We start from the raw sequence: 24,742 nt of genomic DNA, 5'->3' as shown, positions 1-24,742 counted from the left end.
TGCTACTTTTCACTTTCTTTATTTTTATTTTGAGTCTTCTTGTACAAAATTACTAATGTAGAAATGTTTTACATGATTGCACATATATAACCTATATCTACTGCTTACTCTCTCAGAATTTGGAACTCAAAACTTTAAAAAAATGTTTAAAAATTATCTTGACATGTAACTGGCAAAAAATTATATATAAAAAAGAAAAAAATAGAACAACTACTAGTAAGTGCTTGATACTTGTTAATTGATTGGAGCTCCCTGGATAAAGGCATTTTTGTGTTGTATAGCTGCAACAGAATCATAACTGATTTTTCATCCAGGGATATATTTGGACATGGAAATATTACATCTAGGACAGTCTCCAAAGTGCCTTTGGATAAGTGTGTTTCACACTCCGAAACTGAATCATCAGTTAACTTCAATAAAAGCTGTTTTCAGATTTAAGTGTGAGAACAACCTACTGTGTCTTTCTGGATAATTCTCATATATATAGCTCTCTAGCGTCATACTTTCCTTTTCCCTTTCTTATGTCCATATTAATTTCTAAACCATGTTCTCAGCATGCTTTTCTCCATAGTTCTTCAAAAATCTGTCTCATTTCTTGGTCTTTTAAAGTATGCACACAAATATTTCCAATCCCAACAGCTCTTCCCAAATGAGTCCTTTTACTCTTCAGCACTCAGTTGCCTGGAGCAAAACTGGAGAAAGCAAGTTTGATCAAAAGGGATATATATATATATATATATAAAGTTGATAGCTGCATGTAGACTTATTAATGTTACTTCTTCCATTTTTGGGTCCCATGGCAGTATTTTTTTCCCTGTTGATTTAGAAAGTAATTGTAAAATCAGTCATTATCTTGATTCTTTAAGGTGACTAGCAGTGGGCAAGAGGTCTGTCCACTTTTGTTTTAAGAGGCAATGAAAATCCACCGCAAAATGCATCTGACCTGTTGCTTTTTGATGAAATTCTTTTCAACACAGGGCCCCCAAGAATTCTGAGAACTTTCCTCAATGCTTTCCTCAAGTTCATTGGGACTGTTATGGGACACTTATGTTAAGTATTTTGGTCTGATTCCCCAATCCAGTGCAACATTCTCTAATATCAGATAATCCAGGAAATGTCAGTCTAATAACAAAAGCATTTAATTAAGATGTAAAAACTAAGTGACCCTTGAGAACTCAAGAAGTCTTTTTATGCTAACCATAACTCCATTATTACCCCTCTTTTCTCAGCATGTTCTCAGTGGCCAGCATGGAGATACACTTGATGTTATTTCTCCTTCTCCTCCTCCTCTTCTTCTGACTCTTACTCTTTATTAGTAATTGAGAAAAAATTAACTAATCCTGAAAAAAGTTTAGTCAGCCGGAGAGGAACAAAAAGTTCCCAGTGGGGTTTTGACCATCAACAAAGAGAATGGGTAGCAAGCTACCCCAGGATATCAAGGGGAGCCATCACTGTCAGAGGAAGAGATAAACACTTTACATACCAAGATGCTGCTATTTGAGTTCAGACAAATCACTCCAATTTCTGAACCATCACTTTGCCTTGGGGGGAAACTGAGTCCTCATTCACTGAAGCCCAACTCCAGGGACAGGGGTGGACACTGCTGGGGTAGGTTGTACAGAAAAGGAACTGTTAATGGCTGCCATTCACTGGAGAAACTGACAAAAAGAGATTTCAGATTCCATCTGCCTGTATGTTCAGATGCATTAAAAAAAAAAAAAACCCAACCCAATGATCCAGAGATCTGTAGAGATAACAAATATAAGTATTAGGAAATACAATTATAGAGAATATACCACATTTAAACTTGGGTAGATATATTTATTTTTTGGCATCATACATTAAGTGGTGCTGATTACACCACAACTCTAAGGTCACTAACAAGAAACTACAGAACTGTAGCTTTACTGTAGGTAGCTTACGTGGGGACTTGCCATCCCTAGGTGTTCCTGTTTTCAAACAATTGAATAATACACCAGAGCTATACCAATAAAAGCCATATATAAGAGATCCTGCACTGAAGTGACTCACATTTATTCCCGTGGGGGCCTTGCAGCTCACAGTAACAGGACATGTTAGGTATAAAAGTAGTTAAAGCCCAATTCACAAAAGTGATCACTTTTTTCCTCTTTCTAGGAAAAAGCAAGAAGTTAAGAATTCCCTTGAATTGGTGCTTAGATGTGTGGGTTGGGAGAATGAGGAAGGTTATTAAAGGTAATGGCAGAAGGACCTTGGTATGCACATATGTGTTGGACACAGACGGTCTGTCATTAAACAATTATGGTTATCTAAATACTGATATCAAGATTATTTCCAATTTGTAAATCTCTTAAATTGCAGATAAATGGAAAAGGCCAGTAATCATACATTAAGATTAATAAATAGCATTTCAAAAATTAACCCAACGAGGGCTGGACTTTCCACTGTGATCAGAAGACAAGGCACTTGGATTTTCTCTGTCGTTTGGTTTGCAAAGCTGCTCATGTGGCCATGTCAAAAACCTCCCTCACACCCTCTTTGGTCTTTGCTGAACACTCCAAACATCCAAATGCGCCAATCTGTCTAACCAGTGCTTTGCCTTCACTTTTCACTGGCTCCTTCTTCATCTTGGCCAGCTGCAGTTTTGTGGCATCAAAATTTCGAAGATCCTTCTTGTTCCCAACCATGATAAGGGGTACTTTGGGACAGAAATGCTTCACTGTCAGGGTCCACTTTTCTCCTAGGTTTTCCAAACTATCAGGATAATTGATGGAAAAACACAAAAGTATAACATCAGTCTCTGGATAGGAAAGAAGTCTAAGGCAATCATAATCGTCTTGACTAGCTGCATCCCACAAAGCCAACTCCACCTGTTTTCCATCCACTTCAGTGTCTGCTACATAATTTTTAATCTGTGGGCATATAATTTTCAGGGAATTGGTCTTTGCTAAATACAAGCAGCAAGCATGTCTTCCCACATGCACCATCACCAATATAACCAACTTTTTCTGGATGGCAGACATAGCTCAGGTGGTTCTCAAGTCCCCACGCGCCAGAAAACTGCTCTGCAAGCCGTGCAGTTCTGTGATTCTGGCAGTTTTTACGCAGGAAACCAGCGGGCAGTTGGGTCAAGGGGGGAGGGCATGTGGGTGGGGGTATCCGCAGCGGTGAGGGCGGATCTGCTAACTTCTTGTAGTAAGCTAGAATGTATTGAAACGGCTCAGCTTGCTTGATGCTAACTAAGGTCATCGGGATTGCACTAGGACCCACACACTCTTGTCTCCTTTCTCTTCTATACTCTTTACTATAGCCTACAGCTTAACTGCCTCACAGTAGGTCAGAAACATCCCAACACTCCCTGAATGCTAATCCCAGCCTCCTCTCTGCACCATTTCCAAGTTCATGAAGTTAACACAATCCTTGAATTCAGTCCCAAGTCCTCTTTGGAGTCTAACATCCTGGAACCTTCCACATCACTGAGGGCTTGAAGCTGTCCTGGAGTGCTCTCATTTAAGCACAGACCTCATCTGATATAATAATAGCAATTATAAATTTCAAATTACTACCTAGTGAGATGTATTTTTTGGGAAAAAAAAGTGCTATAGGTGCTGTTATTAATTGTGACAATGTATGTAGGAAATGATTTTCCCAGTTTTTTTCTTCTATTTGCTTTTCTCCACTCTTAGCATTAACTAATAATGATTATAGAAATTAGAATAAGAATGCTATGCATACACAGGATAGGTAGATATTGCGCAAGTCTGCCTTCCTTGACAAACCTGAGTGCCACCGATACATTATTCTGCTGAAATAGAACCCTTTCCTCATCTACTTTCAGAAGAAAAGGAATTCATCTTTATTTTTGTATGAAGAACACATAGTTCAACTAGGAATCCCAGTACTGAAATAATTTCTTTTTGAATGAATGGGGGAGTGTACATTGTCAGGAGTATATCTTTGATTATGGCTTTTAAACTGGCATCTTTTCAATTGTATTTCAAAAAAAAGGTCAATGAATTATCCATAGTGACCGCCAGCAGCCATTTTTTGTACAAATTTCAGTAGCAGCAACCAGTACATTCAAGTAAAGGGAGCTTGGGAGTGGCCAGGAATTTTTTACATTCAACTATTCGTGTTAGGCCACACTGATTTCCCTGGAGCTGCTCTAAGACTACTATGGCCTGAATATCTTTACACCTTACAAACCACTGCAGCTTCTCTTCCCATGACTATATTGCATTGGTGTAGCTCTCTCTCTCTGTCTTTCTCTCTGTCTCTGTCTCTCTCCCTCTCTCTCCCCTCTCTGTCTCTCTGAATAGTGCAGTGTAAGTGCTTTCTTACTTTGAAGAGCAATTTTCCAATTTTTTTTAAACTGCTGATTGAAAAAAAGAGGTTTCACATTCTCTTTTAGATGCAGAAATGACAGAAAACCATGTGGGCTGACAGAGTATTCTAATCAGGGGCACCCATTGTATCAGTTATTCTTGAAGTAGGGCACTCATCCTCCAGCTTTGTATTTTGAGTCAGATGCAGCTGCAGTGACTGTGACATCAGGGTCTCTGGTTGGGTTTATAACTGGTCTGAACTAAGCCCAGAGGACTGACTATGACAGATAGGTCCATCCCACTGCTTACATTTGACTACAAAAGAGGAGTTAGTGGTTGTGCAGCTTGTTAGCTGAGAGGACATGATTTTTTTTTTTCATTAAAAAACAACAAAAACCAACCCTGTCCATGACAAAGCGGTTTTCTTTTGTGCAAACTGTAGAGCAAGGAATCCCTTCCCCCCCTTTTCACCAGTGGCCCTGGCTAAGTTGTCAGTCAGCATCAGGCCAGCCAGCCATGGTTTTAATTGCTTGTTATACTGTCATTGGCTGGACTGATGCTGGTTGACAACTCCCTTCGGCTGCTTTAGCACACCAGCAATTTGAGAAGCTGCTGCTGAACCTGCTCTGTTAATGGTGCTATTGGATCTTAGACTGCAGCTTTGCTTACTACCATATAAGTAATGGTGAGAGTAGGGATGTGGCAGAGCTCCCCCCCCCCCAGTTCCTTTTTGTGGTTACAACTCTATCTCTGCTTTTCTCTCTCTCAAACACGAAGGCAGTCCTGCTTGAAGTACTTTACCCTCGATTTGAAGAACTGCTAAAGGAAGAAATATTAGACCTAAATTCCAGTGACCTTGCCTTTGATTTTGGGGTAAATCTGGATTAGTCAAGCCAACTCAATAAACATTTATTAAACACCTACTGTATACCAGGCACAGTGCTAAACGCTGGAATATCTAACAAGAAACAGTCCCTGGTCTCATCAGAATGCACACTGTAATGGGGAAAACAACATGCAAACAGCTATTATATAGAAACAGTATGTGTATTTGTGAAGTTAAACATACTCTTAGAGGGAGGGTACTAAGGTTAAGGAAGAAAAAGTCTTCTTGTAGAAGGTTGGAATTTAATTGAGACTTGAAGGAATCCAAGGAAACTGGGAGGTGGAGGAGAGAGAGGGAGTGAGAGAGGGAGAGGGAGAGGGACAGGGACAGGGACAGGGAAGGAAGGGGAGGGAGGGGAGGGGAGGGAAGGAGAGGGAGAGGAAAAGGGAGAGGGAGCGGGTAGGAAGGGGAAGGAGGGAGAGGGAGAGGGAGAGAGACATCTGGGCATGGAAGACTCCTGAAATGTGGTTTCCTACATGCATTGCCACAATTACTAACAGTGCCTATAGTACTTTTTTTCCCCCCAAAATACATCTCACTGGGTAGTGATTTGAAATTTATAATTGCTATTATATCAAATGAGGTCTGTGCTTAAATGAGAGCACTCCAGCACAGCTTCAAGCCCTCAGTGATGTGTAAGGTTCCAGGATGTTAGACTCCAAAGAGGCCTTGGGACTGAATTCAAGGATTGTGTGAACTTCATGAATTTGGGGAACAAAAGAAAGGGAGCCTGGGGGAGAGGGAGGTGGCAGGGAAAGGAAGTGAGAGTTGTGGAAATGGTGCAGAGAGGAGGCTGGGATTAGCATTCAGGGAGTGTTGGGATGTTTCTGACCTACTGTGAGGCAGTTAAGCTGTAGGCTATAGTAAAGAGTATAGAAGAGAAAGGAGACAAGAGTGTGTGGGTCCTAGTGCAATCCCGATGACCTTAGTTAGCATCAAGCAAGCTGAGCCGTTTCAATACATTCTAGCTTACTCCAAGAAGTTAGCAGATCCGCCCTCACCGCTGTGGATACCCCCACCCACATGCCCTCCCCCCTTGACCCAACTGCCCGCTGGTTTCCTGCGTAAAAACTGCCAGAATCACAGAACTGCGCGGCTTGCAGAGCAGTTTTCTGGAGCGTGAGGACTCGAGAACCACCTGAAAATGCCTAGAGTATGGAAATAGAATGTCACGTGTGAGGGACAGCAAGAATGTCACTGAATTGCAGAGCATTCGGTTGTGGTAGTGGGGGAGAGGAAGAGAATGTGAAATGTAAGAAAGCTGGAAAAGTAGGAAGGAACTAGGAGATAAAGGGATTTAGGAGCCCAAGAAAGGATTTCCTATTTGATCCTGGAGGTATTTGGGAGCCACTGGAGTTGCTTGAATCAGGGAGTGAGGGGGTAATATGGTCAAACTTGATCTTTAGGGAGATTAATTTGACAGTTGAGTGGAAGATGGAACAGAATGGGGAGAGACATGAGGCAGGGAGACCAACCAGCAGGTTATCACAAGAGTCCATGCATGAGCTGATACGGGCCTGCCCCAGGTTGGTGGCAGTGTCAGAGGAAAGTAGAAATGACCACACTTGTCACCTGATGAGTTTTTTGGGGTAAGAGGGAGTGAGGAGTCAAGGATGCCACCTAAGCTGTGAGCCTGTCAGACTGCGAGGATAGTGGTACCCTTCACAGTAATAGAGTTCATAAGAAGGGATGGTTTGAAAGGGAAAGAGAATTGAGTTCAGTTTTATGAAGCATTTTAAAAATGAATCATGAAGAGGTGACATTGTGGATTGAAAAGGTCTGAGTTCATGACCTGCAGTAGACATATAATGGTTATATGACCCTAGGCAAGTCACTTAACCTCACAATTTCTCCAGGTAACTCTCTGAGACTGAGTAGAGGAAACATCCTCACTGGGAGTTCCCTATACCAGTAAAATCAAAGTCTGGTTAAAAAAAAAAAAGATAACATTTTAGAGCTTGAAGGGATTGTAGAGCATACCTAGTATTATCTCTGTTTCTCATTTTCCATCATACCTGAGCTAGTCTTCCTCTGTGTGTGTTTTAAGCCAGTCAATGTTCTCTCCTAAAATGTGATGGCCAGAACCTAATACAAACACATCTCATAAGGGAAGGGTACAGCAGGACATCTATTTCATTAAGGCAACATTTATCTTAATGCAACCTGAGACCCAGTTAGATTTTTATGGGTTGTCAGTTCACACTGTTGATTCATTGGACCTGCAATCCACTGAAACCCTCAGGTTCTTGTCACAGGAGCTATCTTCTCTCCATCTTCCCCATCCTATACTTCTGTAGCTAATTTTTTGAATTCATTTGCAGAATTTTATAATTAAAACTATTTTATTCCATCCTATTAGACCCAGCCCATTGTTCTACTCTGTCACTATCTTTTTTGGACTCTCATTCCCCAATGTATCAACTCTCCTAATTTTGTGTCATCAGCAGAATTGATATGTATGTCACTGGTCTCTTCATTCAAGTTATTGGTAAAAATGTTAAATAAAAGTCAGAGCCCTTTGGCACAGAACCATAGACCCTCTTCCACATAGCACCAAGTAATAATAACTAACATTTATATAGCACATTAAAGTTTGCAAAGCACTTGACAAATTTTCTCTTTATCCTCATAACACTGGAAGGTAGGTGCTATCCCCATATATATGCCCATAATTGGGTCAGATCATTCAACTATTTCTAATTTCACATACTTTAGTATCCTATCTCTAAAGCAATCATGGAAGACTCTGTCAAGAGCCTTTCTAAAATGACTACGATCCCTTCAAACTCTAATTTATAAAAAAAAAAGTATTTTTTAAATACTTGTCATTTTAAAGGGACTGTGCTAAGAATTGGGGATGCAATGAAAGGTAAAAAAAAACAGTCACTGTCTTCAAGGAGCTCACATCCTACACTGATCTAAAACCAGATCCCAGGTACCTAATAACCTGTTTATGAAAGGAAAAGTAATTATTAACGAAAGACTTGTTCTTTGTGAAACCATGCTGGCTTATAGGGACTGTGTTCAGATGTTACTGGGGTCTCATTTCGTCATTTGTAAAATTAAGAGTTGGATTAGATCACCTTTGAAGTCCCTCCCACAGCTCTAGACTTGTGAGTCTGATGTAAAGAACTTTCCTTTCTAAATACTCATGAAATGAGTATAGAAACGTAAAGAATTAAATAGAAATTGTGATGGGTTATAGTAGACTAGTAGTAGTAAACTAACTTCATTCCTTCCTTCCTTCCTTCCTTTTTTCTTCTTTTAGAACTAACAGATCTAACAATGTGTTAAGGTTAGTCATGAAGAACATATGAGAGAATGTACAAAAAATACTTTGTACCTGCAAAATGCTTTGGAAATGCAGATGTTTATATATTTATGAGCTGTATATATGTAGAGATATGTGTACTATGTATGTGTGTATATATGTATACCATGTGTGTAGATATACTATATGTATTTTTACAATCAATAAAATATTCAATCAGTATTCATTTTTTAAGGGCTTACTCTATTCCAGGCTTTGTCAGGTCATTCACTCAAGCAGATGCACCTGAGTGATCTCACCTTCCCTGGAAAATACTTGATCTTGTTCAGGATCTCTTGGATTCTCTCATGCCCTTATGCAGATATCAGTTTGCATGAATCCAGGCTCTGCTTCCTGTGGAATACAGTTTCCTACGTTCAAGCTCTGGCTTGGATTCATGTATGGGACTTTGGTCATAACCCTTCCATCCCTAAACAGGATCTCTCTCTAGAGGCCTCACTGACCTTTGTCCTGGGAGGGAGAGAGAGGCCCTGGCCTGGAGTGGTGGAAGTAGGAGGCCAACAGTAGATGTGCATTAGGGGTGATGGCGTTCTCTTCCCTGTTTTAGAGCTTACTTAGCGTAATCGAGTTAGGCCATTGAGATGCTCATCATAATTTCATGTAAATTAAAAAAAATACACATCATAATAAAATACTTTATTTTCCCTGTCTGCCCAGCAGCACTTAACATGAATTTTGGACTTGTAGTCAACCTTTTTAGGAATGGATCATGTTTACTTCCTGTTTTGTACAGCATTTAGCATATAGTTGTCACTCTAGATGGTAACGGCAACAATTTCTGCTGATTTCCCCACCTCCCAGAAAGCAAACATGAGAAGAGAGGAGATGGTATGGATGCTTTCAGGAAGAAAGCTGGTATTTGTGACACATTAAACATACCTTTCCTTTTTAAGTTTCCTGGCATGTTACAGTTCTGCAAGGAACAAATGCTAATGTTTGTTTTTGCAATGTCTTCCTTCGTTGGACCTTTGTACACTTTGTGGACCAGTTCTTTTTAGCCTTTTAAAATTAGAAGGTCCAGATTTAGCTATAAAGAAGTTATTTTGATGGCGATTTCTTGAAAGGAAGTTTTATACCAGGGATCCCTTTAGGACAAAGAAGAATCTATATCATTGTGGCTAAGTAATTGCATATATGTGCAAAGATAAAGTTCAAATGACTAAGCTTCTTTTAAATGGCTATCACCTAAAAATGCTTTATTCATATTTCATGGGTATTTGCTGTTGCTTTGAAGTATGCCAGATGTCTTAAAGATGATTATTTAAAACAATGCTTTGAAATGCTGTAGCCATTCCAGATCTTTGGGCTTGTCTTTAAAAACTAAATTATTTTTCAAACTTTTCAAACTCTTTTTCCCATTCCTTTTCTTAGTTCTGTTTGTTTTAGGGAGTATGTCTGTCCCCGAAGTCGCAAGTAATAGAGAATACTTCTGGATAAAATTGGGCGTTGTATTAAGTCCTTTTGTGCTTTAGTAGGAGTTCAGTTGATGTATGTTCCACTTTAAAAAAAAATCAGTCTACAAAAATCCACATTTATAAAATTAGTAAATTGTGGGGTGGCCTGTTATATTACAAAATGATTTCTTTAAATAAGAATTAAATTGAACTCCCCTGATACATTAACTTTATAGAAATATTACTGAGGCAAGCAGGGTTAAGTGACTTGCCCAGGGTCCCACAGCTACTAAATGTGTGGGGCTGGATTTGAACTGATTAGGAGTCTTTGTGACTCCAGGCCCAGCACTCTGCACTATGGCGCCACCTAGCTGCCCTCATTGCCTACTACTACCGCATAAAGTACAAATTCCTTAGATTGTCATTCAGAGTCCACAAAAATCTGCTTCCATCCTATCATTCCTTAGTATTAGCAATAACAAGAAAAAACAATAACTTGATAACTGAGTGTTTGGTGGAGCAGAAGGTATGAATGGTGGAGTTGGTGATATGGGAAGTTCACTTGCATATCTAGGTGAGTCGGAGAGTATAACTATTGCATTTAAAGGAAGGACTAGGAAGATGTCTGTATTTCTAAGATACTCCCATCATCCTGTAGTTGCAGAGTGAATGATTAAAGAAGAGTAAGAGGAATGAGTGGGGAGCCAGCATTGCCACAGTCCTCTGGGATTTCTCATGTGTCTTTCCTTTGAGACATCTACTTTGTACTTAGCATATGTGTCCTAACCTTTATATAGTTAGTACTGAGGTGTTAGATAATCTGACATTAATTCACAGTAAAGTGGGACTGATTAATAGTAATCCCCTTCATGCCCCCATTAGCATTTGTATTTTAAGAAGTGCTGAATGATTCTCCAAGGGGGTGGGATATACAGGGAAATTTGAGTCTCTTTCCCTCCTAAGCTACTTTTTATTTGATCTCAAGGAAAAAAAGAAGAAGGCAAGATCAGCCTTAGGCACAATTGGGAAGCATTCTAAGCTTATCTTTGGTAGCTTTTTTCCTCCCTTTCTGTCCCTTTTCCTAGGGTACACTACTATAAAAGCACAAAAATATGATACCTTTTAGTGGTCCTTCCTCCTCTGGTTTGTAAGTATGAGTTTTAGTATTTTTTAATTCTATCAGTAACATTTTATTTTATTTATTCATTTTTTTTAAAGCAATTGGGGTTAAGTAACTTGCTCAAGGTTACACGGCCAGTTATTTCGGGGTGTGGTGCTAAGTGTCCGAGCCCGAATTCGATCCCAGGTCTCCTGACTCTGGGGCCGGCGCTCTTACTCACTGTGCCACCTGGCTGCCCCATCAGTAACATTTTATATCTAGATTACTCCTTTTATCTTAGGAATAACATTAGCAAATTTTGGTTTCAGGTTTCTTGACCTTGGTCTGACACGCAGGCCTGCCGCTTATTAGTTATGTGATCATGGGCGAGTCATTGTACCTTTTTGAGCCTCAGTTTTCTCCTCTGTAAAATGGGAATAAATACTATTTTGATTACCTTCCTTAGAGGGTTGGTGTGAAGAAAGTAATTTGCAAAACTTAAAAGCTCTGCAGAAATGTAATTTATTATTTCTGATTTTCTTTTAGGATTAAGTACCCACTATGTAACATTTTAATTTATGCGTGTTTTAAAAAATATATATATTCCTGAAATTCAGGATTTGACTCATGAGTTGTCTTCTTTTATTTGAGGAAGGAAAAGGGTAGGAGAACAGAAAAGAAGGTACAGAGATTATTTGTTTTCTGCTATACTTAACTGATTGAGAACAGCCGCTACCTAGCTGATTGAGGCACATCATGAGATGTCTATGAGAAGAAGAGGTAATGACTATAGTCCCAAGTCATCCTTGAAACTCTGAATGATACTGCTTTACTGCAGCTGTTTAATAGGGTGATTCAAAGCAGTCTTTGAGATTTTTCTGCTTGTTCCAGTTCAATAAACATTTTCTTTTTAGCTGACTCTTCAGTTTGACATGGTCACAGTAGCGTTCATCTTATTTTGGCAATTAATTTATAATATAAAGGGGCCCCCAAATCTGTTCAGAATTGACTGATGGCATATCATCCATTAATTACGTTTGAACCTGGTAGAAATGGCAGAACTTTGTTTGACTAGAATGAGGAGGATGAGACAGTGTGTCATTCACTCTCTGAGTGGCATTGTGGCAAATGATACGGTTTGACTTGCAGCAAGAGTCTTTTGTGTTTCCGTGCATGAAACATCATGAAGATGTGAGGAGGAGGGGAATAATGATCTGTGTCATGATAACTTCAACTAATGATGAGCTCTTCAGAATGCAGTTATTCACAGTGCAATGGATTCCCTGGCTTCTGGGTAAACTTTCAACAAATAGCAGCTTGTTAGTTTTTCTTCAAATGATGTGGAGGAGTTGCTATGCAGATTTTCTTTAAATAAAATCCTATGGTAAGAAACTTAATTGGTACTTGTAATCATAAGCTGTTGTTCAAAACTCTCTTCCCATTAATTAAAAATACATTTTTCACCTTCACCAACCATTTCATTTCATTTGAATTTACTATTTACAGAGAATAAATAACATGCTTTTAGGAGATGTTAGTTTTGTTTACCTATATATATAGGGGAAGACACCATGAATGTCACTTCTTTCTCTTTCGTGTGCACAGGCAGGACTTTTTTTTAGTTCACTCTGCTTCTTCCTTGTGCAGTCTATATAGTACACAGTAGCATAATGAATGTGCTCATCTCACTGATGGGTGACTTAATTTATAACTTACCCTTCATTAAACACCAGGATGATCTTCGAATATTAACATAATATGGTTAGAAAACTTAAAAACTAAATAAGGTTGGATAAATTAATTGTCTTTGGTAGACAATGCAGTTCTTATAGTGTAATTTTATTTCAATTTCTTTAAAAATGTACTGACTTATGTATTTTGTGGAATGGCACTTTGGTTGTCCCAGTTGCTATTTCACAGCTGAATTTGAAATTTAGGCTGTGTTTTGAACAGATTTTAAAATTTCCCAAACAACTTAGAATTCCTAAGGGAGGGATGTGGAATTTTGATAAAAATGACATATCAGGAGAGTAAACGTTTTAAAACAGTAGTAGTAGTAGTTGTACCCCAGAGACTAAGTCTTTCTTATGTATGCTGTATTTGCTAGGTTAACTTGGTTATTTTGGTTTGCATTGACTTGAGTTGACTGCCAGTATCACCTTAGTAGTAAGTGAAGTTAAGAATGCTGATTTTATTTATTTTATTTGTAATAAGGTTTGAAAGGATAAGAAGAAAAATAATAGGGATGGGCAAATTTCTATTACCAGTATCTCTTACTTTGTGGAATTGGCATACTGCAAGGATTAGCTATAAAGAAAAATCTCATTTTTCTTTGGACTTACAGAATAGGGCATACTTATCCACTGGAAAGAAATAATTGTTTAATCTTAAAAGTTGTTTTTTTTTTTTCAATGAAGGAGAAGCCTTATAGCATTCCAGGTAGCTTGCAGGAAGACACTTATACTTGCCAAGAGTTATATTTCTCACCTTTTATTTCATATTGGCATTTTGTCATAATTTGCTAATAACTTTTCTTCCACGTTCTTCTTTTCTCCTTATAAGATCATAGATTAGAGCTGAGAGGGTCCTTGGAGATATTAAGTTCAACCCTCTCATTTTACAGAGAAGCAATTGAGGCACAGAGATTAAATGACTTTCCCTGGGTCATGCAGTTACTAAATGACTGAATTGGAATTTGAACTCATATCATTCTGGCTACAAGCCCATTGTCTTTTTCACTCTCTTTAGCTGCTTTTCTTTTTTCCTTTTCTTGATTTGAGCCTTATGCTCAAATTGGGAATGCAAAGTGCCTTTGGGTTAACCTAAATTCTTGTCATTTAAAAAATATTAAGGATGCCATTTATTTATATTTATTTATAGATGCTATTTATTTATAGTCACTTCTGAAATGATTCTGCCTCCTGAAATATAACCCTCCTTTTTAATCAGTCACCTATTCAAGCATCTATTAAGCACCTACTAAGAACCAGACACTATGTTGGGTACTGAGGATTAAGAAAAAAAGAATCAGTCCATTTACTTTTTACTGGTAGAAACAACATGTCTACATGTACATATATATTATAAAAAATCTATTCATGCCGCAAATCAGTGGTGTCAGACTCAAATAGAAGCAAATCCTTTGAGTTGCAATATTTTCTTTAATTAACATTACTTATATCATATTTTTATTTATTAAAAAATTTTCCCAAATTTTAATGTGATTCAGGCCACATTAGGGAGTTTTCAAGTTTAACACCTCTGTTCTAAATCACCAGTAATTAGAGAAATAAAAATTAAAGCACCTTTGGGGTTATACTTCACACATACCGGACTAACAAATAATGGTCATAAAGGAAAATGAGAATTTTTTGAGGGGCTGAAGGAAAACTCATTCACTGTTGGTATAGTTATGAATTTGTCCATTTATTCTGAAAAACCACATATAATTGTATCCCCCAAAAAGCACTAAACTAGGCATACTTTTTGACTTAGTTATACCACAACGAAGTCTATATTCCAAAGACTTCAAAGAAAGAAGAAAAGCAATCATATATACACAGATATTTTTAGCAGCTTTCTTTTTTTTCTTTCTTTGTTTCTTTTTTTCTCGCAAAGAATTAGAAGCTAACGGGAACTCAGCAGTTGAGGAGTGGTTGAACAAATTATGATATCTGAAAATAATGGAAAATGGTTGCCCATGTAAAGAAATGATGATGCACAATTGTAGAGATATTTGGGAATATTTGTATGAATGGATGCAGAATTTGGAGAATATGTTATACAATAACAACAAAATTGGAAAGAAAAATACGATTTTAAAAAGTAATGCAATAACCAACCATAGTTCCACTGAATTGGTGATAAAACATCTCTCTTCTTAACAGAGAGAGGTATTGAACTCAATGAAACATGTTTTAGACATGGTCAATGTGAGGATTTATTTATTTCCAACTATGCATATTTGATTCAAAGATTTTGTTTTTCTTTTAATTTGGAGGTGAGAGGGAGTTGTAAAAAGAGGGAAGTTAGTGACAATGTTGCTGCTGTTATTGTTGTTCAGTCATTTCAGTCATATCTGATCGTTTGGGAGTTTCTTGGCAAAGATACTGGAGTGGTTTGCCATTTTCTTCTCCAGCTCATTTAATAGATGAGGAGACTAAAGCAAACAAGGTTATGTGACTTGCCCAGAGTCACATAGCTAATAAGTGTCTGAGGTCAAACTTGAACTCAGGTCTTCCTGACCCCAGGCCTGGAGTGCTGCCCAGTGACTTACCAAAATGAAAATGAAAAGGTAATAAAACAGAGTAAGAATCATTAAAGCATTTGAACGACACACCGGAGAGGACAGAAAGGAAGATAGAGAAGTAGAGAGCACAGACAAGGAGGATAACTTTGAAAATACGTTGAATTTGTTCTATATTTATACTCATTAGATTGTAAGCTCCTTGGGGGCAGGGAATGTCTTTTGCCCCTTTTCATATCCTAATGATTAACACAATTCTTAATGTTTAGTAGGTGCTTAATGAATGTTTATTGATTGATTGATACTTGGAGGAAAGAAGTAAACAAGGAAGATATGGTAAAGATTTGCAGTCTTTATCTTTTCTACTTTGTATGTAGAGATGCTCATCTTATTTGGTGTTTGTTATGTTTAAAAAAAAATATATATATATATATATATATTATATACAGAATAAAAGTGAGGTAAAATTAGTTTGGAGGCATTAGCAGCTTTGGGCTGAGCTTTGAAAAAAATTAATGATTCCAAGAGGCAGAAGAGATGAGGGAGTGTATTCCAGACACAGGGTTTAGCTATGCAAAGGCAAAGAGATGGAAAAATGAACACTACATCTAAACAGTATCAAGAATGCCTTTTTGACTGAATCTAATAATGCATGAAAAGGAGTAACATATAATAGGTTTTAAAGTTAGATTTGAGCCAAACTATGCCAAACAGGGGAATTTATATGTGAACCTAGAGATAATAGTAACCACTGGAGTGTATTGAGCAAGGATTAGATAAGTTTTATGAATATCAACGTTAGCAACTGTCTGGAGGACTGGTAGAAGGAGAGATTTGAGGGAGGGATGCTAATTGGGGGGTAATTTTAAAAATTCTAGCAGTAGTTTCTTTATTTCCCAACTAGATTTTCTTTCAATCTCTGATATTCATGCAAAACATTCATAACAAAATATCCAACACACTAAGCAAAATGGATGTGTCTACATACATTGTAGAACAGGAAAAGATTGTACATAAAATTGCAAATCTCTATTATGTACAATTTGCTTTTCTTTAAATATATATGATATGTATACATACTTGTACACATATATAAAATTCAAAATGTTAACTTTTAATGCTCTTTGTCTGCTATTCTTTCTGGTCTTTCTGTTCTTTTTGTGTATTTAAATTGCTTTTTTAGGGGCGGCCAGGTAGCACAGTGAGTAAGAGCACCGGCTCCAGTGTTGAGAAGACCTGGAGATCGAATCCTGGGCTCAGACACTTAGCACCCACCCAGAAACACCTGGCCATGTAACCTTGAGCAAGTTACTTAACCCCAATTGCTTAGGGGCGGCCAGGTGGCTCAGCGAGTAAGAGCACCGGCCCCAGTGTTGGGACGACCTGGATCAAATCCAGGCTCAGTTACTCAGCACCACACCCAGAAATAACTGGCCGTGTAACCTTGAGCAAGTTACTTAACCCCGATTGCTTTAAAAATAAAATGCTTTTTTAATGACTCTTTTCTTTCATATTTCATGTTTATTTTTTCATTTTTTTTTGGCCACCATAGTCTTAGCCTTTCATTTCTTTCTCTTCCTCCTTAAGTTGGGGAAAAGAGAAAAAAAAAGAAAAGCAAAACCCTTATAACAAATATGCAGAGTCAAAGATAACAAATTCAATTATGAAACTTTTGCTATGATCCAGGGGAATGGTAACAAGGGCCCAAATTGGAATGGTGACTGGAGAGAATGAAGGGTTTGAGAGATCAGTGGTAGAGTCAACATAATTTGGCCCTGATTGGAAGTAGGAATGAGGCAGAGTGAGAAGTCACGTATAACCCTAAGGTTGCAAACCTGGGTGCCTGGAAGGAAGATAGTGTGGTCTTTACAGAAATCAAAGAAATGTAGTTTAACAAAACCAGCCAATGCATGTACCATGTCTCAAGGTAGATGCCCTTGTCATCCACCACCTCTTTGTTGAGAGATGAAAGGCATGTTTGACTACTTTGTAGTCATATAATTAGTGATTGCATTTATCAGAATCTGAAATCATTCACTGTTGCTTTACTTTAAATGTTTTTATTACAGTATTGGTTATACTCCTGTATTTGCTCAACTTACATTATATCAGTAAATAAAATCTCCCCAAATATCTCTGAATCATTTCATAGTGCACAAAAATATTTCATTATACTAATATACCACATTTTCCAACCCATTCCCCAATGATGGGCATATGCTTCTTTCCAATTATTTGTTAGTACAAAAAGTATTTCCCTGGAAATTATTTCCTATATTTTCTCATATATATTTTTTATTTGCTTAGCTGTTAACATATTGTTTGTCTCACATTGAAATAGAAGTTACTTGAAGTTAAGGATTTTACATTTGTGCTTTTGTGTCTATATTGCCAAACAGTGTATGGTACATAATAGGTTCCTATTAATAAATGCTTGCTGAATTAAACAAATTTGAATATATTTGCATCTATAGGACATTTCCTACTGTTTTTTACTTCCTTGGAGTATATATTTATTAGTAATCTCCCTAGTTCAAAGGTTTTATCTGGTTTAGTGACTTTTAGTAATGTCATTCTGTTATTTTCTAAAACGGATGAACTAACAGCTTCACCTACAGTGCCTTGGTGTGCTTTCCTTCCTATTCCTCCTCTGACATTTACCATTTCCATCATTTATCATTTTTGTCAATCTAATGAATGTGAGGCAAAAATCTCAGAATTTTAATTTCTTTGTCTCTTACCATTAGTAACTTGAGGCATTCTTTCATAGACTTGTTGATAGTTTGTATTTCTTCTCTTGAGAACTTCATATTTTTTGATCATTTATCTTTTGAGAGGTGTCTTTTGTGCTTATATACTTATATTACTTTCATATGTATCTTGGATATTAGACCTTTATCAGATATTTGCTGTGTAATTTCTCCTCTAATTCACAGCTTCTTTCATTTTAATTACATTGACTTTGTGCAAAAGTGTTTTGGTTTCATATAATTGAAGTTGTGTTTTTATCTTTTTAAAAAAATATTTATTTTTAGTTTGCAACATTAAGTTCTACAAACTTTTGAGTTTTAAATTTTCTCCTCCTCCCTTCTCTACTCCCTCCCCAAGATGCATGCAGTCTGATATAGGCTCTACATATACATTCATATTAAACATATTTTCACATTAGTCATGTTGCAAAGAAGAATTATAACCAATGGAATGAACCACAAGAAAGAAGAAACAAAACAAAACAAAGCAACAAAGATAGAGAGCAAATAGTATGCTTTGATCTGCATTCAGACTTTGTAATTCTTTCTCTGGATGTGGATAGCATTTTCCATCATGAGCCTTTTGGAGTTGTCTTAGAAGCTTGCACCACTGAAAAGAGCCAAGGCTATCTAAGTTAGTCATTACACAATGTGGTGGTAACTGTATACAAAATTCTCCTGGTTCTACTCCCCTCACTCAGCATCAGTTCATATAAGTCCTTCCAGGTTTTTCTGAAGTCTGCCTGCTCATTATTTCTTATAGTACAATAGTATTCCTTTACATTCATATACCACAACTTGTTTAGCCATCCCCAATTGATGGACATCCCCTTAATTTCTACTTTTTGGCTACCACAAAAAGCTGCTATAAGTATTTTTGTACATGTGGGTCATTTTCCCATTTTATGATCTCTTTGGGATACAGCCCTAGAAGAATACAGCCCTATTGCTGGGTCAAAAGGTATGCATATTTTTATAGCCCTTTGGGCATAGTTCCACATTGCTCTCCAAAATGGTTGAATCAGTTCATAACTCCACCAACAATGAATTAGTGTTTCAATTTTCCCACATCTTCTCCAGCATTCATAATTTTCCTGTTTTGTCATGTTAGCCAAACTGACAGGTGGTACCTAAGAGTTGTTTTGATTTGCGTTTCTCTAATCAATAGTTATTTAGAGCATTTTTTTCATATGCTTATAGATATATTTAATTTCTTGCTCTGAAAACTGCCTGTTCATATATCCTTTGATCATTTATCAGTTGGGGAATGATTTGTATTCTTATAAATTTGACTCAGTTCTCTATATATTTTAGAAATGAGACCTTTATCAGACACACTGGTTGTAAAAATTCTTTCCCACCTTTCTGCTTTTTGCCTAATCTTGGTTCCATTGGCTTTGTTTGTAGAAAAAAATGTTCAATTTAATGTAATCAAAATGATCCATTTTGCTTTTCATAATGTTCTCTCTCTTGTTTGGTCATAAATTCTTCTTTTCTCCATAAATCTGAAAGGTAAACTATTCCTTGCTCTCCCCCTCCCCGCCCCAGTTTGCTTTTCGTTTGTTAGCCTTTATGTCTAAATCATGTACCTATTTTGATTTTATTTTGGTATACATTGTAAGATATGGGTCTATGCCCAGTTTCTGCCATACTCTTTTTCAATTTTCCCAGCACTTTTGTCACACAGTGAGTTCTTATCCCAGAAGCTGGAGTCTCTGGGTTTATCAAACTGTAGATTACTATAGTCATTGGCTATTGTGTCTTATGTACCTAACCTATTCCACTGATCCACCACTCTATTAGCTGGTAGCAAGCAGTTTGATGATTGTTGCTTTGTAATGCAATTTAAGATCTGGTATGGCTAGGTGTTTTTTTTTTAATCTTTTATGAAAATCTCTATTTCTTGTTTAGTTAAGGATTTTACCTATAGTCATATTCCCTAGTGGAGTTCTTTTCATTCTCTTACAATTCCTTTCAGGCTGTATATCCATTTGGAACTTACTGTGCCATTTATCTTTTATTCTTCTTTCATCTCCTAAAGCTCAAGAATGTTGTCTCTATTTTTAGTTATCTTTACTCTATCTTTTAGCTTTTTTGTTATTCATTCCTTTCAGTTGTATCCAATCCTTTGTGACCCCAGCTTTTGTTTTGCTATTTTAAAAACATGTCTAAAAGAGCTTTCTTGTCATATTGAACCTTTCCAGCAGAGAGAGGTGGCCTTCTAAAATATATTACTTGAGTACTTAAATCCATGATATCACTAATGAGTTGTCCTTCCATTGATTGGTTCATATTACAATACATCCAAGCCTTATCATCCTGGGTGATTTTTATCTGTGCCCTTACATTAATTCTTTTGGGAAGATTTATATGGTTTAGTGTGCTGTTGGTTGTTTATTATTTTGTAGATACCAGTACAACTTTTGGTTTCATGATTGACCCATCTCCTTTTCTGGACATTATGTACTTAATCTCTTTTACACCATTTGTGAACAAGTAAGTCATTGATTTTAATATAATGAAGCCTACTTATATCTACCATGCCCAACTTTCCTTTAACTCTGGATCACCCACAATTTTAATTCTTCAAAAATGATGCTGTTCTTTGATTAATAGCCATATAAAGTCACCAGGAGAATATTATGTTCAGGAGTAGATTGAGATCATGGAGTGTCTTGTAATTTCTCAAATAAAATCCATCCTGTTGTTTTCCCCCTATTCAACTTTGGGTTCAGTTCATTCTTTTAGTCTATCCGAGATATCTCTACTAATGGACTAATTCAGCAGTCCACCTCTCCGGTTTTATGTCATAATCTGGGCAGTACTGAACCAGAACATCATCCTTGTTTGAAGCCTTGATTTATACAAAATGAATCTATATGCTCATTTGTCAGCTCTATACATTTGAAATTTAAAATACCAAATTTAATTAAAACTTTTTTCATGAACTTGTATTTGTTGAATATAAGAAACTACACTTTTCATTGATCATCAGTTGACTCTCTTGTTAGGGTAAAGGAGGTCAGTACCATATAATATCACATCTCCTCTTTTTTATTCTCTATTACAATGCTTTTTTTTTACATTGGTGAAATTTTAATTTTCCTCAGTACAAAAATCTGAGTTTTCCACTTTTTAAAAGTTTTTCTTGAATTCAAGATAAAAGAGAAGATATAGACAAAAGAAAGAAAATACCATTCTTGAGAAAATTATGATACAGAATTCCTCCTTTTCTATATTAAACAAAGATTATTTTATTATTTATTATTATATTATTTATAATAATATAAAGATTATTATTAGGATTTGAGAGTTATTTGAAATACACAATTTAAAATACTTTGACTATGCACAGTGATTTATTGAGCCAATTTCTTGAATATAAAGAATTCCAAGTTGCTGATGGATTGTTTCTACATAATACATGCTACTTCCAAAATATTTTAAGAAGTTAAGTCTGATGGAATCTGCAAGTGACATGCTTGTGTTTTGCGTGGGTTATTGAAAACTGCATTGGATAAATTGGAAGTTGTAGAATAAGTATTGAAAAAATCATGAAAATAATGACTCATTCTGAATCAGTCTGGAGAAAGAAATACCTACTGATAATGATAGAAAGCTATTTCCACTTCTAAGCCTGATAGCTGTTGACAAGAAAACATGTTGTTATATTTATAATGAAGTAATGACTCCATTTTCTAAACAGTTGTTTCTCTATTTTAGGCAACTTAATGAGACCCCTCTTGAATTATGGTATCTCTTGGTAAGTATATTCTCTCTCCTTACCTTAAGCTACACTCCAGAACTACTTTGTTTTTCTTTCTTATCTGTGAAAATTCTATTTTTGTTTTTGTATTGTAGTATGTCTATGGGTTTCCTGGTAGAAGAGACAGCACCGGTTGTTTGGAGAGGGCTTATGGTGATGTCAGCCATAGAGAAACTGATTAGGCAGGTAAGAAATTCACTTTCAGCTGCCATCCTGTTAGTAGCATACATTTAGTCAATTTGTTGTTAATTGGAGTAGTACTGGAATTTGAATCCAATTCTGAGGTTTTTTTTTTTTAAAGGAATCCACTGAATAGACTGAGTGAATTAGGTGGTGCCAGGACAAAATTTCATTTTTACATGATTTAATCTTTTCCATTGGCTATAAGTACAAAAGTCATTTTTTTTTTTTACTTTATGCAGCATTGTGGAAATGTGATGGAGTCTCTAGGCGTAAGAGAAAATCTATTTAATACAGTAACACAGTAATTTGCCTTTCTCTGAGTTACTGTTAATCATGTTGTAGCAATTTTTGTGTTGTAAGAGCTGAGCAGGAGTTCTCTGAGCAAAAATAACTCACATATTATAGTGCCTGCTACTTAAAATTGCTCCATAATGAGGGAAGGTACTGTCTCTGTCTGTCTGTAGAATTATATGTATTCATCTTGTCAGCTTTTAATTATACATATAAAGAGGGCAACAAAGTGGATATACCAGAATAAAGGATAATTCAAATGTCATTTATGTTGAGTTGAGGAATGAACTTTGTTTGGGCGTTTACACTTGTGTATGTTTTTATGTGTATGTTTCAGCAGATTTAAGCTTCCAAGTGATGTTTGCCTTAGAATAACTTAAAAATTAATTTGTGTTAACTTCCTGTACATTAAATGATAGCAGGTGGAGGCAAGCTAGAGGTGAAGTGGTAGCATAGAGAATTCACTCCAAAATTAAAAATCTGTCTCAGGTCACAGCCCACCAAGGAGGTATATCCTGCACAGATATGTGACCCAGATGTGAAAATATATGTAGATACTGATTTAATGTATTTTACTCTACCTCATATATTTGCTTCCTCCTCTCCCAGTTTTGGAGTTTATAATCAGCTGAAGTAAGAGTCCCTCAGAAGATGGGAGGACAATTTAAGAAGTCTGAATAATTCATTTTGCTCATAATCCTCATTCATTCTTTTAAAACAATGTTTATTGAATGTTCCATATGCATAGCTCTCTGCTACTTGCTAATGGGGTTACAGAAGCATGGAGAGGATCCTTGAACTTAAGGAACTTAATTATCTAGCAGAGGAGACAGATCAAATTAAGCAATAATTTAAGTCTTGGTCGCAAGGAAGAGATATGAGAACACCTCCCGCCCCAACCCTGTTTTCAAATGTGGGTGTACACAAATGTAGAACATTGCCTATAGTGCCAGATTTCTTTCAATGTGTTGATTAGTTTTATTAAATTTTTTTTCTTCTTAAAAGAAATCTTGATTATAAGGGATAGATCTGTGGGTAGTAGGGAAGAGAAAAATGAATAAAGAGGGAAGTAGAGGTGATGTTAAAAGTATCAATAAAAACCTATTTTAAGAAAATAGTAATGTAATGTTTTAGTTTGGACCTTTTCATTGGAGTAAGGAATTCTTTGTATATAAACTCCTTCTTCTGCTAATACATATCAGCATCACATCTGTAACTTACAGACTTAGAGTTTTTTTTGGGGGGGGGAGGCACTGATAGGTTAAGTGATTTGACCTTAGTCACCCAACTCTATGTCTATGTGGGACTTGAATCTAGGACTTCTTGAATCCAACGTTACTCTCTGTCCATTAGCTTGTGATACCTCTTTTTAAAAAATTAATTTATTTTTATTTTATAGCATTTATTCCACAAGCTTTTGAGTTCCAAATTTTCTCTCCCTTCCCTCCTCCCCAAGACAGCACGCAATCTGATGTAGGCTCTACATATACATTCGATTAAACATATTTTCACATTAGTCATGTTGCAAAGAAGAATTTTAACCAATGGAATGAACTACCCTGTGCTTCCTCTTAATAATACAAGATAGTGTGTAATTAAATACAGAATAAAGGATTTGGAAAAGCAAATAGAAGTACAAAGGAGTAAGATGGTTGGATATTGGAGGGTGTGGAAGTTGAGCTGGGCCTTGGAGGATATATAGGATTTTAAGGTAAGTAGAATTAAGGAGCAGTGGCATTTTAGATAGAGGCAGAAGCATGAGGAAAGCCATGGTGAGAAAAGAGTAATGTCTGTGGGATGTGGAGGAGATCATCCTGATTGAAACAGACAGTAATAATGTACAGTTGGAAAGGTAGGTTAGGGCAGATTTTGGGGGACCTTGAATGCTTGGGCAAAGAACCTGGATTTGAACCTGTAATCAGTGGGGAATTGAGTAAAGAGTTGGCATGATGTAAGCCAGGAATGTTGGTTGGTGTCACTACATGGAACTGAACAGAGATATTTCAGATAGGAATCAGGGAGACAAATTTCTGCTGAAGTAATTCATATGTGAGGTGACAAGGGCAGAATGAGGATGGTGACAATTGTAGTAGAAAGAAAAGGAAAAATTCAGGTGCTATTATGAAGAAGTTGGTGACTAAGGAGATGAGGTGCAAAGGAAAGGGAGAGTCAAAGATTACTTTTCCATTTCATGCCTTGTAACTGGGTAGCCTTGACTCATATGTAGAAACCAGAAATAGGAGCTAGTTTTTTTGAAGAAGGTGATAAGGTTGGTTTCGGACTCATTTGAGTTTGGGCTGCTGGATCTACATCCAGAGGTAAATGTCTAGTGGAGAATTGAAGGTATCACTAGGGTGGAGAATAGAGGTTTGAAACCAACCACATTTAGTTGAATTTATTAGAGATTCACCATGTAACGTCTCTCCACCCCTATAGCTCCCTTCTCCAATCAGTGCATTCCTCATGGAACCTTCACTTTTAAGAAGCACTGA

The 24,742-nt window shown here is 36.8% G+C and overlaps 1 protein-coding gene and 1 pseudogene across 2 annotated transcripts in view; one reads left to right on the top strand and one right to left on the bottom strand.

The window, feature by feature from the left end:
* The window catches only part of NUBPL (NUBP iron-sulfur cluster assembly factor, mitochondrial), a 340,914-nt gene that overhangs the window by 120,479 nt on the left and 195,693 nt on the right, over positions 1 to 24,742 (top strand). For both annotated transcript variants that reach the window (XM_069105984.1, XM_069105985.1), the window contains 2 exons: positions 21,734 to 21,773; positions 21,872 to 21,962. In XM_069105984.1, the coding sequence (XP_068962085.1) occupies positions 21,734 to 21,773; positions 21,872 to 21,962 (131 nt within the window). The remainder of the gene's footprint in view (positions 1 to 21,733; positions 21,774 to 21,871; positions 21,963 to 24,742) is intronic.
* On the bottom strand, positions 2,481 to 2,966 carry LOC138175332 (transforming protein RhoA pseudogene; annotated as a pseudogene).

The sequence above is a fragment of the Petaurus breviceps genome, unplaced genomic scaffold, assembly GCF_028583685.1.
Source record: "Petaurus breviceps papuanus isolate PSGF00001 unplaced genomic scaffold, PetGlider_PUasm1.0 77, whole genome shotgun sequence".
NCBI classification, from domain to species: Eukaryota; Metazoa; Chordata; class Mammalia; order Diprotodontia; family Petauridae; genus Petaurus; species Petaurus breviceps.
The sequence above is the reverse complement of the archived record's forward strand: the minus strand, read 5'-3'. Positions and strand labels throughout refer to the sequence as shown.